The sequence below is a fragment of the Mesoplodon bidens genome, assembly GCF_964165515.1.
Source record: "Mesoplodon bidens genome assembly, chromosome: 3".
NCBI classification, from domain to species: Eukaryota; Metazoa; Chordata; class Mammalia; order Artiodactyla; family Ziphiidae; genus Mesoplodon; species Mesoplodon bidens.
Genome location: NC_138178.1, coordinates 138,130,591 through 138,146,197, shown reverse-complemented (window position 1 = coordinate 138,146,197; position 15,607 = coordinate 138,130,591). Strand labels below are relative to the sequence as shown.

General features: G+C 38.3%; 1 protein-coding gene across 1 annotated transcript in view; it reads right to left on the bottom strand.

Moving 5' to 3' along the window:
* Positions 1 to 7,636: 7,636 nt before the first annotated feature.
* SLC38A6 (solute carrier family 38 member 6) overlaps positions 7,637 to 15,607 on the bottom strand; it is a 76,880-nt gene continuing 68,909 nt past the window's right edge. The window contains 5 exon segments of the mRNA XM_081230282.1: positions 7,637 to 11,335; positions 11,337 to 11,411; positions 11,600 to 11,694; positions 11,801 to 11,945; positions 13,098 to 13,222. Coding sequence (XP_081086408.1) covers positions 11,249 to 11,335; positions 11,337 to 11,411; positions 11,600 to 11,694; positions 11,801 to 11,945; positions 13,098 to 13,222 — 527 coding nt within the window. The 3' untranslated portion in view covers positions 7,637 to 11,248.

Here is a 15,607-nt window from a genome sequence, read left to right as displayed (position 1 = left end):
CCCTACTTCCTTTGATTCCTACTATCACCATCCAGTTAGAAGTGAAGTTAAGGGGTTCTAATTCCAAACACAGAACACCTTAGGTTTATATAAGGCAAGTGCTGGGAGCCCAGTCTCTGAACCACCAGGCTTGGTTCTAGAGAACCTGGGACGATGACTCCAAGGGCAAGTGTTAGGAAGTGTAGAGCTGTCACAACCCCTGAGATCCACTTCTTTGAAGGTCTGGTCGTTTGTCTTTTAAAAAGAGGCATTTCACTACAAGTACGATGGATGGCTAATCAAGAATGAACCTGTAAGTCAATGAAATGACACTTTATTGCCACCGAGATGTCAACTAAAGTTGCCTGCGCTTTGAGAGTCAGGCTAAGTTGGTTCAACCACATTCTCATATGAGGACAGTCTCACAGACCTTCTGATGTCCCCAAGGACTCTGGAAGGAAGCAGTGACGTGTATGTTTTCTGCTCATCTCTGGCTCTGAAGTGTACTTTTTTGGAGGGTTCTGGATCACCTGGCTGGCACACGTGCTACTCCTGTTCTGCCCCGTGTGTCTCCAGAGAAGGGTTAGCACACATACTATCCTGCTCACACAAGGCATGTTTGTGTGTCACTGACTTTTATTGGTTTCAGGAGATGGAGGCAGGCAAATTAAAACTGAATATTAGACGTTTATGCTCAGAAAATTCTTCTTAGCCGCTTTTCCTCACAGTCTCTAGACTCCCAACACGGGCTCAACACCCACTGCCCTTTTTCCTCTGCTTCTCAACTCCTAAGTCCACATTCTTTTTATGCAGAGTGCGCTAGCTATTACTTTCACTTCTTCTCCGGCCAACGCATTCTCCTAGAGGCTCACTTTTTTCCCTTTTCTTTAAATTAAAGTGAAATCCACATAATATAAAACTAACCATTTTCACAGGGCTTTAGTACCCTCACATTGTTGTGAAACTGTACAGGGTCTCACCTTTCATCCTCAAATGACCTATCAAGATATTTCCCTAAGCAAAGACGTTAAAGATATTTCCCTTTCTGGGGTCTTCCCTGGGTCTTCCCTGGGGCTTCCCTGGTGGCGCAGTGGTTGAGAGTCCGCCTGCCGATGCAGAGAACATGGGTTCGTGCCCCGGTCCGTGAGGATCCCACATGCCGCGGAGCGGCTGGGCCCGTGAGCCATGGCCGCCGAGCCTGCGCGTCCGGAGCCTGTGCTCCGCAAAGGGAGAGGCCCCAACAGTGAGAGGCCCGCGTACCACACACACACACACACAAAGATATTTCTCTTTCTAAGAGAGATTCTGGTGTCAGCTCCCCGCTTCCCTTAAACTTTGTTCTTCCATGGAAACAAGTCTTTTGGCATTTGAGGAAAAGAGGCCAGATGCCCTCAAACAGCCTCTTATCCTTTTGGAGAAAGGGATATAATTTGTAAAAAAATAAAATAAAATAAAATGTTGTGTAACATTTAAAATAGACCTGTTCAGAAATTGTTCCATTTGCAGAGACATGGATGGGCTTAGAGACTGTCATATAGAGTGAAATAAGTCAGAAAGAGAAAAACGAATACTGCATATTAATGCATATATGTGGAATCTAGAAAGATGATAGAGATGAACTTATTTGCAAAGCAGAAATAGAGACACAGACGTAGAGAACAAATGTATGGATACTAAGCGGGGAAGGGGAAGGTGGGAGGAATTGGGAGATTGGGTTTGACATATATACACTACTATGTATAAAATAGGTAACTAATGAGAACCTACTGTACAGCACAGGGGACTCTACTCAGTGCTCTGTGGTGACCTAAATGGGAAGGAAATCCAAAAAAGAGGGGATATATGTATGTGTATAGCTGATTCACTTTGCTGTACAACAAAAAAAACCTTATGGTACATGCATTAACTTATGGTACTCACTTCTGGGTATTTCTCCAAAAGAAATGAAAGAGATATTTGCATTACCATATTCACTACAGCATTATCCACAAGAGCCAAGAGGTGGAAACAATTTAAATATCCACTGACAGATGAATGGATAAAAAATCGTGGTACTTACACATGATGGAGTATTATTCGGCCTTTAAAAAGGAAAGCTTGCCATATGTTACAACATGGATGAAACTTGAAGATATTATGCTAATTTTAACAAGCCAATCACAAAAGGACAAATATGTTTCCATTGTATGAGGCAGCTAAAGTGGTCAAGCTCATTGAAGCAGAAAGTAAAATGGTGGTTGTTAGGCTGGGAGGGGGGAAAATGGGAGTTTTTGTTCCATGGGCATAGAGTTTTAGTCATGCAAGATACAAAGTTCTAGAGATCTGCTGTATAGCAATGTACATACAATTAACCATAGTACTGTATAATTAAAAGTTTGTTAAGAGGGGAGATTTCCTATAAGGTTTTTTTTTTAAAACTACAATTTAAATAAATAAATGCATATATATATATACATATATATATATATATATGTTTATATATCTCTAAGTGAAAAAAAGTCAAGGTGCAGAGAACTGCAGGTAGTATGCCAACATTTGTGTGTGTGCTTGTATGCATGTGTGTATTCTATATAAACGAATGGTTAAATAGGTTTGGAATACATTTGAAAGGATACAAAAGCTTGTAAGGGTGGTTGCTTTCAGGAAGGAAAACTGGAAGCTGGGCAGAAGTAGGAGGGAAGCAATTTCGTAAATTTTGAATTTGTACCATGTGCATGTTACCTATGAAAACAGAAAATATATTACAAGATACTAATGAGCTATACCAAAAGAATCATATAAATAATAAGGCGTGGGTTGGGTGGAGAATGAAGTATTTAAAAGGTGGGATTTGAGCTGGGTCTTGAAGAACAGAAAGAATCTGGGCTGACAGAGGAGAGCAATAAGGACATTCTGGGTATATATGTGGAAGTCAGAGTGGGGAGAAGGACAGTGGAGGTAAAAATGTGGAAGGAGGGTAATGAAAGGCAAATCAAGTGCCAGATAGCGAAACAGTCGGTGTATAGTAGAAGGTAAGTAAGAAAAAGATGAAATACAGTTGAGTAGATGCGGGAGGGGAATGTGGAATTAACGTGTTGGGTAGTAGGGAACCACTATAGGCTCTTGAGCAGGGAAATCATATTGCAAAACCAGAATTCCAAGGAGATAAGTAGACAGCAACAGATGAAATGGACTGGAAGACACACATCTGTTAGCAGGCTGATGTGGCATTTCAGTGGTTGCCCATTACAATCATCTGAGAAACTTTAAAAATAGATATTAATGCCCAGATCCATTTAATTGGTTTGGGGGTGGAGCCTGGACATTGTCATTTTTTAAAGCTCCCCAAGTGATTCTAAAGAGCGACCTGGGTTGAGAATCCCTGCAACAATCCATGCACAAAGAGATGAAGGCTCAGATTCAGGTGCTGGCAGGACGTTGGGGATAGGATAAAAGCAAATCTAGGAGACATTTCAAAGGAAGAACTGATATGGTGACAGACTGGAGATAAGGAGTGAAAAGATATATAGTCTGTTAGATTCCTTTATGTATTCATTCAACACATATTTATTAAGCCAATCCCAAGTGCTAGGTACTATTCTAGGGTCTAAGGGTTTGGTGATGAACAAGACAGATGACTCCCAGTTTTAAGAAACCTGAAGTCTAGTGGACACAGACAACAAACAAATATGCAGGTCTAACAGGGTAAAGTTAAAGCATGACTGTATGTTGGAGGCAGCTTGTTTATATTAGACTTTTAGGGAAGACCTGTCTGAGTGGGTGATATTTGAGCTGGGGCTTGATGATGAGGAGCCAGGCTTGCAAAGGTCTTTGAAGAGAATGGTCTAACTAGGGAAGATGCTTAGCACATGGGAACAAGCTTGGTGTGTTCAAGGGACAGACAGGCCTGTGTGCCGGAGAAGAGTGAAAGACAGATACGAGGTGAGGCCAGAGAAACGAGTAGGTACAGATGAAAGAGAACCTCGTAGGCCATGGCACAGCGAGATGGGAAGCGATGGGAGGAAATTAAGCAGGGTAGTGACATGATCTGATTTACATTTTTAAACAACTACTTTGGCTGCACTGTGGAAAGAGATTGCAGGTGGCAGGGATGGAAGCAAGAAAACCAGCTGGGAGGTTAGATTAAAACAGTGGGGCCACTGACAGACATGGGAAAACTGTGGAGGGGGACAGATATGAACATGTTGAGTTTGAGGTTACTGTGTGGCATCCAAGCAGAAATGTCCAAGAGCAACTAGAAATATGAATAGGTGAGAATTTAGGTTGTACCTACTAACTTGGGAGATTCTTCCAGGGGGTCTAAAGAAAAGCAGGTTGGACTATAATACAGGAACAGAACAACTTCACCGAGAGAGATTAATAATGACTTGGAAGAAAGGTTTCTAGTGGTGGGTCGGAGGGCTCTGTAGTTAGTCTTGTGTCATTGAACTTCTTCATCTGTGAATGGGATGAAGAAATGGCAGGACAATGAAGAATGTCAAAAAGCAGGGAACAATACCTGATGTACTAGAATCAAGATTCAAAAAAGATCTCACCTGCTGGAAGGATGAGCTGAAGCTAACAAGATGATATTTTACAGATATATAGATAGATAACAGGTGTGTGTGTGTGTATATGAATATATGTATGTACATGTGTCTGTGTGACCTGGAGCTTTTGTTGACCACATACTTTATAAGCCTAAAGTGTAATGACGTGAAAAAGCTGATGTAAAATCAGAGTATGTTGATAATATTTATTACAAAACTACAAAGATTATTTTCTGGGACAGAATACATCAGCAATGAAAACAAACCACATTAATCAGGATTATTTTTAGAACACTATTTTCTGATCAGGCTGCTGTCTAGGTGGCGAAAGCAGAGAAGGGAGAAGAGATACATGGTTTGGACACTGTGATCTGAGGAACAATCATGTAATGAAACTGTAGGTATATTCAATTCAGGGTTTAACAGAGAATTTGAGCTTTTCCCAAATATCATATAATCTAACTTAAAGACACAAAGTATATTCCCCCCGGTTAAGAGAAAACTCAGTCTTCAAACACTGAAGGTCTTCAGAGAATTAAAGTAGCTTGTCCAAAATTAGACAGAAAGCGGTAGAGTTGGGATTTGAACACAAGTAAGTTTGACTCCAATATCTTTAATATACATATGTGTATATGTGTATATATAATTGTGTATAGAGAGATACATATAAATGAAATATATATACGTATAATTTTTCCTTTGAGTTAATCAGTTTCACTTATCAAGTCTATCTGAAAAGGTTCAGTCAGAAAAATCCAAGTCGTATCTAAGCTTTTATTCAGGCAAAAAGTGTGCCTTATTTACCTTCACACCTTTAGGACCAGTGAGACTCTGTTTAACTGTTTGCTCAGTGAATGAGCCAGCCCCCTTGCTGGTGCTGTGTATCAGTGCACCAATCAACACAAGGTAAAACACATACACATTCAAACAAGTGGGAAGCATTTCTCTGCATGTCTTTTTTCTTTATAGCATTTCAAATTACAACGCCTTTTAATCCATCTGTCTTTTTTTCCCCTGGCAACTCAGTTTCCCTCTCCACCATTTACTTTGTCCCATAGGCAAATAAACCTCTCACTCCTACCTGTCCACCTGGCCATCAGCCAAGATGAGCCTTCCTGCTCCTCGTAATTGCTCATCCTGATTGACAGCCTGGCAAACTAGGACAGTGGATCATGAGAACAAAAATGTATATCAGATTGTTTAGAAGGGGTGAGAAACAAAGAATTCTGATTGCAATGAGGAAACCACATCCACAATAACTTATCCTTCATCAAAATTTTGTTTTCCCATTTTTCCTACTCCATTATGGAAAGACTATATATAGGAGGGTTATGGTAAAAAGATGAATAAAGTATGTGTTTAAATTAGAAAAGTAATTTCTCATTCTATAGAAGGTTCTGAGAAGTTCTTAGACCAAAAATTACGATACCTAAAATTCAGGCAGAGTAACTTGCAGGAAACAAAATATGTTTCCAATAGGGTTAATTCTAACACAGCCACAGAGTACTGTCAATATGCCAAGAAGGAAAACAGGTTAAAATTAATGGTTTGAGTCCCTTTGTTTCCAGCATCAATCTCCCATCTCTATATACCATACTGGCAGTGTCACCAGTGGAGACAGCCCCAATAGAAACACTCTCCACACCCAGCCCCCCACAGATTCTCTAGTAACCTGATCCTGCAAATACACAGGGCAGAGGATGCAGAAGAGAAAAATCTGTTTACCTTAAAAAGAGATCTTCCACTTTCATTAACATCTCATACAGCGCTCACCATTTTATCTGTGCTCACATAACCTTATTCCTAGGCTCTAAAATGAATAATTTCAGGGTCAAATGGTTATAGCCCTTCCACCAATGGCGGGGAAATTCATATTTCATATACTAATGGTACTGGTGCAAAGGATACCCTAAGAAAGAAGTGAATCTTTCCCCACTGATCTCTGCTCACTTCACCCACCACCACTTACCTCCAAAAAATGGGCAAGAAAAAATTCTTAAAGGTGGATGCTTTATATGTAGGCGAATATAGAACATGAGATTTTGCAAAGATGAAAATGTTTTTAAAAGCACACGAAGGCCAATGATTAGCTCATAACCCATATAAAGGCATGTGTAAGGTTTACCTGAAAATGGATGGTTTATTTCTGCTTTTCCATTGGTGAATATACCAGGGTACTAAGCTTAAATTTAAAAGGTGCCAGATAAGCTGGGACAAAGTGAGAGAGTAGCACTGACATATATACACTACTAAATGTAAAATAGCTAGCTAGTGGGAAGCAGCGGAAGGCACAGGGAGACCAGCTCGGTGCTTTGTGACCACCTAGAGGGGTGGGATAGGGAGGGTGGGAGGGAGACGTAAGTCCGAGGGGATATGGGGATATATACATACATATAGCTGATTTACTTTGTTATACAGCAGAAACTAACACAACATTGTAAAGCAATTATACTCCAATAAAGATGTTAAAAAAAAAAGATAGGTAGATTGAAAAAGCCTAGGTGGCAAAGCAGTTTTAAGAGGCTTAAAAACATCTAATTTACCTTTAAAATTTTTGTAATATCGATTCTAACAGATTCTCTCTTTAAGAAATTATTCCTCATAGAATATAAGTTTTGCACTATAGTCAATAATTTCTGTTCTTACTATAAAACATTCACATATGAGTAGTACAGCTGTACACTTAGTAGGCTTCTCATACATTTTAATATAGCAGCCAATTCAAACTCTCATTTATTAACATTATTAAAATGATTTTAAATTAAGCATGGGGAACTTTGGTTTAAATAAAGGGCATACACGGTGGTTACATTTTATTTTCAATTATGTAGTAATTCTGGAACTTAGGCACTGTGTCTGTACAATTTGTATTTTCTTATTATAATAGATTTCATCCCACTTGGCATAAAGAGAAAATAGAATTTTCTATAGACTGGAGTAACTCCCTAGAAGCCTGTTTTGGATTCATAGCATATTTGGCTTAGGCAGAAAGAAAATACACACAACATGTTCATTTGAAAATGACTAGTCACACTTAGTATTACTCTAAAGGTAAATATAATCAAGATTATAAAGACATTTCTGGACCCGATTATTTTATTAAAATGTATAATCTTCTGTGATGTGTTTCTTCTGGTTCATACTATTATATAATGATTTTAATTAAAAATAAAAATGTTTTTCTTTTATTAAAAAAAAAAAGTGCCATGGTAGTAGGAAGAAACACTAGAGTACAGAAGCAAACAAAGCCAGAGAGGTTGGGCTGACCTGGTAACTTGCTACCCATCAAATGCCAGTTAGGAATTTCCAGAGAGTAGAGAATCTATGCTACTTTCAAGGCTTCAATTCTAAACCTAAATTGTGCTGAATTTCAGAATCTCCTTCTAGATGGAAAAGAAAAAACAACAACAAAGGTTTCCAGACCTCGGGTGTTTAAAGGGCCTTCACACAGTAAATCAACCTACTGCTGTCTTGTTTTCTCCACAGCCAGACTGAAATAATACAGTGTCAGCAGAGGTGTGAATTACCTCCATTCACCTTAATGGAGTGTTAACTTCAAAGGCTTATTTTAACCATTTAAATGCTAAGCTCATGAGTAAACATGCTGTTAAAAAAAAAGTACAATTTAAACATTCACCCTCAACATACGAAAGTAATTTATATTCTCAGCACTTCATCTTCTAATTTAGCAAACAAGTCTCCAAGTGTTAGAAAAATATAGATTTTGTGCTTTACTTAGTTTTACTTTAAATAGTTATTACCTAATAAATTATGAACTTTAAGCCCACAATAAGAAGGCCTATATTTCCCAGGAAAAATGCTGAGGAGTACTTGAACAAGGTTTTATTTGAAATCCTGATGAAGGGGGCACTGCTTTTACCAGTCATCTTACTAGCTTCCTCCAAACTCATAGGGAAAGTTATGACTCCAAACAGGCAACTAGATAAGGCAGAATATTAAAGTAAAATAAAAATAAACACCTCTCCAAATAATTTCTTTTGATATTAACTAAGTTTCATGCAGCATTCAATAGGTTTGCCAAACCTCCCATGATCCCATCTCACGAGCAGGTGACAAATGTATTAATTGATGCCCACCTGTCATCACACTTAACATCTGCCCCAGGAGGCACCCTTGCATCTGTTGCAGATTTAGGGCTATTTTGGTATTAGGAGTTAGATTTATTTTAGCAGCTGAACACCTATTTGTATTTGGATCTATAATTTCCCATAGAAATGTGGGAAAGCACTAAAAAGAATGCACATGGGGCCAGTTCTCCTGTGAGTGAAGGCTAGAAAAAGATTCTAAACATATTAGTTGTGCAAGATGGAAGATGAAGAAATTCCATGTCCTTGTCTGAAAGCAACTTCATTTTACAGGTCTAGATGAAGGGATGGGGAAAAAAACGGGGATAAACATCTAATTTATTAAGAGCGCCTATTTTGGTCTGCACCTAATTTATGCAAGGTCATTTAATCCTCTCAACACAACCCTGTATAATTGGTATTAACTCCATTTAATACCTATGTGAAAGTAGAGGTTTAGAGAGGTTAAGTGGTTTGCCTAAATTCACTGAGATTTTCATCTAAGTCTTTCTAACCCCCAATCTTGGACCTTTTCCATTACACTATGCTGATCTCAAGTTGCCAAAGAGGAAACTTAACTCAGTTGTCAAATTTTCAGCCCATTTCCTAAGTGGGAAGCAAGGGGGCACCAGCAAAAGTGTGCATTTCCATACATGCAAATTGGCACTTTGCATGTAATTCTCTACTTTACATGTGCGCAGGGGTAGGATTACATTTTTACTGATACACCCTGGCTTTGGTAGGCTGCTAACAAGGTGCCCTTTACAAGAATACTCCCTGGGGCGGTAGGGGAGGGAGGCACCTAGCTACTGGTTTCCAACCAGGAATAAGCCACATCAATGCGAAGACTGGAACGATCTATAACCTCCAAACAAAGTATGATATAAATCATCAATATTTGTCTCTGTTCGCCAAGTAGAAAGTCACATGTTTTAGTGACAAGTGAGAAACCTCAGAGAACTTTCAAATCCACAGCCAGTCATCACAGCTCTATCTCATACTGCACAACAGAGGAAAATCACAAAAGTTTCTTAGGATTTGGAGTCAGGGCAAAATACCAAGTGAAATAATCCAACAGTTTTGTTATTGGTGACTGATGTTGACATTAACGTACGAACTAAAATTCAATTTTGTATATAAACAATATACTGATTTCTTTAAAAACAAAAAATTGTCTCAATATATTTAATAACATTAAAAACTTCTCTGTGAAAGATGTTGTTAAGAGAATGAAAAGGCAACTCACAGACTGGGAGAAAATCTTTGTGAAACACATATCTGATAAAGGATTGGTGTCTAAAATATACAAAGAATGCTTAAAACTCAACAATGTAAAAACAACCCGGGGGCTTCCCTGGTGGCGCAGTGGTTGAGAGTCCGCCTGCCGATGCAGGGGACATGGGTTCGTGCCCCGGTCCGGGAAGATCCCACATGCCGTGGAGCAGCTAGGCCCGTGAACCGTGGCCGCTGAGCCTGTGCGTCCGGAGCCTGTGCTCCACAATGGGAGAGGCCACAACAGTGAGAGGCCCGCGTAATGCAAAACAAACAAACAAAAAACCCAATTAAAAAAATCTGAACCTCACCAAAGAAAATATACAGATGGCAAATAAACATGTGAAAAGATGCTCAACATCATATGTCAATAGGGAAATGCAAATTAAAACAACAATGAGATACAACTGCACATCCATTAGAATGGCGAAAATCCAAAACACTGACAACACCCAATGTCGGCAAGGATGTGGAACAACGGGAACTCTCACACATTGCTGGCAGGACTGCAAAATGTTACAGCCACTTTGGAAGGCAGTTGGGCAGTTCCTTATAAGACTAAATATTCTACCATACCATGCAGCAATTGCTAAAAAATAGTCTTTGGTATTAACCCAAATAAGCTGAAAATTTCTGTCCACACAAAAGTCTGCATACAAATGTTTGTAGCAGCTTTATTCACAAATGCCAAAATTTGGAAGCAAACAAGAGGTCATTCAACAGATGAATGGAAAAACAAACTGTGGTACATCCATACAATGGAATATTGTCAGTGAAACAAACTGTGGTACATCCATACAATGGAATATTGTCAGTGATTAAAAAAAAAGAGCTATCAAGCTATGAAAAGACACGGAGGAAACTTAAACGCACATTGCGAAGTGAAAGAAGCCAGCCAGAGAGGTTAGATACTATATGATTCCACCAAATGACATTTTAGAAAAGGCTCATGGGGAATGCTCATGGTTTTTATGGAGACAGTAAAAAGATCAGTGGTTGCATCAAAAGTGAACCCTACTGTAAACGATGAACTTCAGTTAATAGTAATGTATCAAAGTTGGCGGCTCATCAAGTATAACAAATGTACTTCACTAATGCAAGATGTTAGTAATGTGGGACACTATGGGTGTGCTGGAATGAGGGAATATAAGAGAACTCTCTGTACTTTCTGTTTAATTATTTCTGTAAACGTAAAACTACCCTAAAAAATAAAGTCTGTTAATTTAAAAAAAAAACACAAACAAAAGATGCTCAACATATTTAAGAGCATTTTGAGTTTCTTATTTTGATTAAAACTGCTATGTCTACTTTCCCCTACCGACTCCTGTTTTGTTCTGCTTTTCTGTCAATGTTTGCAAAAATGTTAGGCCATATAAAGAGGATTCATCCAAGGTGCCTTCCAGAATAATTCCTTTTTGCATTTGGAGGTAAATTATTCAGCAAAAGACGTGGGAAAATATTTCTTTCACTTATTAATCCAATTAAAAATAATGAGTGCTAAACTAAAATTACCAACCAAAATACCAAAGATGAGCAAAACAAATGCCTGTGGAAATAAGGAAAAAAGATAAAGAACAATTAGAGCATTATTTTAAACCTTCACCTGCTCCAATAATGTACATTATAGTTCAAAATACATTAACTTTCGTGAGGTAGGTAAAATACTTAATTATAAAATGACAAGTTATTTCTTAAAATAAGATTCTTAAAAGAAACAAACAAAAATCAACCTACCCCAAACTTTTTCCATGAGAGAAAATCCTCTCTGCTCAGTTTAAGATAAAACAGTCCCGGGAACACAAAAATCAAACACGTTGACGTACTGGAACCTTAAAGTGGGGAGGAAAAGAAAAGAATATTGCCAGATTCAGATGTGAGACTGGATGACAATTTAATCTATTTTAGAAAATGGAATTTTTGAAATAGAAAACTTACCAACTACACCAAATACATTCCTAATGTCAGGAACATATATCGCAAGTAAAACAATGATAATGTTGAGAGCTATAGTGATCAAAGAATGGCGAATCCATGAGAATGGAAAATTGGAGAAAAACATCATCATTAAAGCTTTCCTTGCCTGTATAACAGAAAAAGATTTAAGCAAAGAGGAGGTAACAAAGCCAAACTACTTGCTTAGGGAAACACATGTATGGTACAGTTACCATGATATTCTTGCCCTCTAAACCATTTAGATTGCAAAAATATGGCATAAACTATTACTTTAAGGTATTTATTGCACATAAACTGAGAAATATACCTATCTGTTTGAGCTTCATAAAAACTGTTTTGGTTTTATTCTTGAAAAAATTTTCACATGCAATTTCTTTCAGTTGTATAATTTTCAAAATTACCAACAATAACACTTCATGAAGAAATCACAGAGTATCATTTTCATGAAATTCAACAGATAAAAGAACAAATGGTTTAAAACAGAAAAAGAAGTCATGCCATGATAAAGAAATACCATTTGCTGTTTTATGTTATATTATCTGTTTCACAGCATGTAAATGTGAAAACTAGTTCATGATGCTCTCCACTGCTAAGGCGGGCAACAGGCAGTCACGTCCCACAAGCATTTACCCAGCCCCCACTGCACTCCTGGCGCTGCAGTCCCCGCAGGGAGGAGGCCCCAGTCTTAAGGAGCTCCCCGTTCAGGGGCTCAAGTCGTCCACTAGAAGCATCTGTATCCAAAGCCTATGATTCCATTCTCCCAGAAATTCTCAAGAGTCTTACATATGGCAACTAAATGCCAAGTGATGATCTGCTGTGCCCCTTAAACTATAACTCTAGAGCAAATAAAATCTGTGACTAAGATTAGACTAGAACGTCTATGTGAAAATAAATTTCCAATAAACTAGAAGGAGCTTATTTTTGCTGACTTGACTTTTTCCTCTTCACGCACATTCTTTTGAAAACAGAATACAGAATTAAAGGGGGAAAAAAAAACCCAAAACTTTAGAAGAACTATAGTCTCTAAATTGGAAACAATGCTGTGGGAGAGCGTAAATCTAAACTAAATCTGAAAAAGCACAAATTAGTTTAGCGGTTCACTGTTATTTTTGTGCTTTCATGGGGCCATAGGCAAGCATGAGGTCTTTGATCAATTACTGGACAAATGAATAAGATATACAAGACTCGATGTGATTCAAACATTCTAGTCTGTAAAGAATTAGTGTTGCCATATTAGGGAGCTGCTACACCAAGCAACAAAACCTTTAAGAGTACTTACAGGGAAGTGGATTAGAGGGACTGTCAAAAGCACAGCAAATAGTATGCATAACTTCACAGTCATGACGACAACATCATGTGGCAAGTATTTACTATAACCTTGTAGTAATTCTGACGCCACACTGTCTGCAAATTTAAAAAACAATAATAAGGATCACATTATAAACTACTAAGATGTTAATAACAGTAACATTATTTTCCTTTGCACAAATGGATCTTAACAGATTTTGGATTCCCAGTACCAAATCCATCTCTGGCCTTTTTCCTATCCTATGAAACACAGAGACATTAAGTAAATATCTTCTGGAAACCTACAGTGTTTTCTTTTAATGAAACTAGAAATTGGCCCAGGCAGAATCTCTAAAATTATGACAATGAATATACATTTAAGAAAATCTCTTTAGAACTTTTCCATAATCTGAAGGTTTTGAACAACACTTATTTTATAAAGTGCTTTCATGTATACTACTGAATTTGGTCCTTATGATAACAATATAAGATAGGTAGCTAGGCTAAAAATTATTAACTGACTTGCCCAAGATCATACTGTACAAAGGGGCAGAGCTGGCAGAGCTGTACTCCCAAATTGTTTTGATGCCAAAGCCTTTCCTTAATGTTGCAATGTTTTCTAGGATCTTATAGTTTTGTGCATGTTACCTCCTTCATCAACATTTCATCTATAGATTCATCTTTCATAAAAGAGAATGCAGTGTTAGGGTAATGGCTTCCTTAGCAAGCCAGTGTGGTAGTCAGTGACAGAATCTGAACAAGCTGACCATGCTTTACTCCCTGGTGTTCTTCTATCCTCCACTCTTCCTCACTCCAAGCCAGAGGAGGGCTATTAAGAGAGAGTTCTTGGGCTTCCCTGGTGGCGCAGTGGTTGAGAGTCCACCTGCCGATGCAGGAGATGCGGGTTCGTGCCCCGGTCCGGGAGGATCCCAAGTGCCGCGGAGCGGCTGGGCCCGTGAGCCATGGCCGCTGAGCCTGCGTGTCCAGAGCCTGTGCTCCGCAACAGGAGAAAACAACAGTAAGAGGCCCACGTACCGCAAAAAAAAAAAAAAAAAGAGTGAGAGTTCTCAAGAACACTCCATATCACTGTCTTGTAGGGAAAGATGAGTTTGTACTTAAAATAGAATTGTGGTTTTGTTGTTGTTGTTGTTTGTTTTTGTTTTTTTAATTTGAGACCATACGGTTTGGAAAAGTCACTTTGGAGAAAATAAAAAACAAATCTAATACACCTCTGTTTTCAAATATCTTAAAATTTAAAGGGGAGATAAGATGAAGACACACATATAATAGAAAGTGTGTAAACACAGACACACTTAAGCGGAAGAAGAAGGTCTAAACAAAGAGCTATGGTGATTCTGAACAGGGAAAGATAACTATGGCTTTGGGATGAACATGAAGGAAATCCAGGAAGACTTGAGAAGAGTCATCATGATATAGTGAGCAGCAGGGTAGTAGAGGGGCTTGAATTCTGTGATCAAACAGACTAAGATTCAAATCCTACTCTTACTAGCAACTTAACTTCTCTGAGTCTCTTGGTTTTTACATTTGTAAAATGTGGACAATAATATATTGACCTACAGAGTTACTGAGAACATGACATGAGTTAATGTATGTGTGCTGACATTCAAAGATGTGGGGAAGAAATTCTCTCTGGTAGCAATACGCAACCGAGAAAATGAGCAGCCCAATAGCACTTCAGAGGCTGAAAGACTGTGCGGTAGAGAAAAGACAGTAGTGGGTGATAAGGCTGGAAATGCATTTAAGACCAGTAACAGATCTCTTCTTAGGGTCTGGACTCAATCTGGTAGGCCACAGAGATGCAATGACTTCTGAAGAACAGTGCATTATGACCTGAACTAAGCAGGAAGACAGATTGGAAGAAAAAGAGGCCCAAAACAGGAATAACAGTTAGAAGGCTACTGTCATAACCACTGAGAGGTAATGAGAATTTGAACTAGACTAGTCATAATGGAAATGGGATAGAAACTAATTGTTGAAAGTATCAAAGATATACTTGATATAACGTGGGACTAATGGACCAAGTAAGAGATTAAGAAGAGCCAGGAAAGCTGGATTCTAGTCCCAAATATGTGAGATACTTGTGACTCTTTGGAAAAATATAGCAAACTATTTTATTTCCACTTTCTGAATCACAAAAATGAGCTGTTAACACTTACTGCTTAAGAACTTTGTAGACTTTTAAAATGGTCTGGTTATTATGCAACATTTGGGTATTGGCCTGGTTTATCAGAGGAACACTTTTTATTCCTCACTTTATAATGCTTTAACATCTGTAATCAATCAGAGCCAATATTATTAACCCAGGTACATACTAATTGGTCCCTTTAATCTGATAAAATTTAGATATTAACTAAGCCTTGAGAGCACTGAATGAAAGGATCCCAAGCAACTCCAGAAGCCTGAAGAACTAGATTTATTACAAATTCAAAATACCTGTTACATGTCTACTTTCTACTTTCCCAAGACAAAAACCTTTTTCCT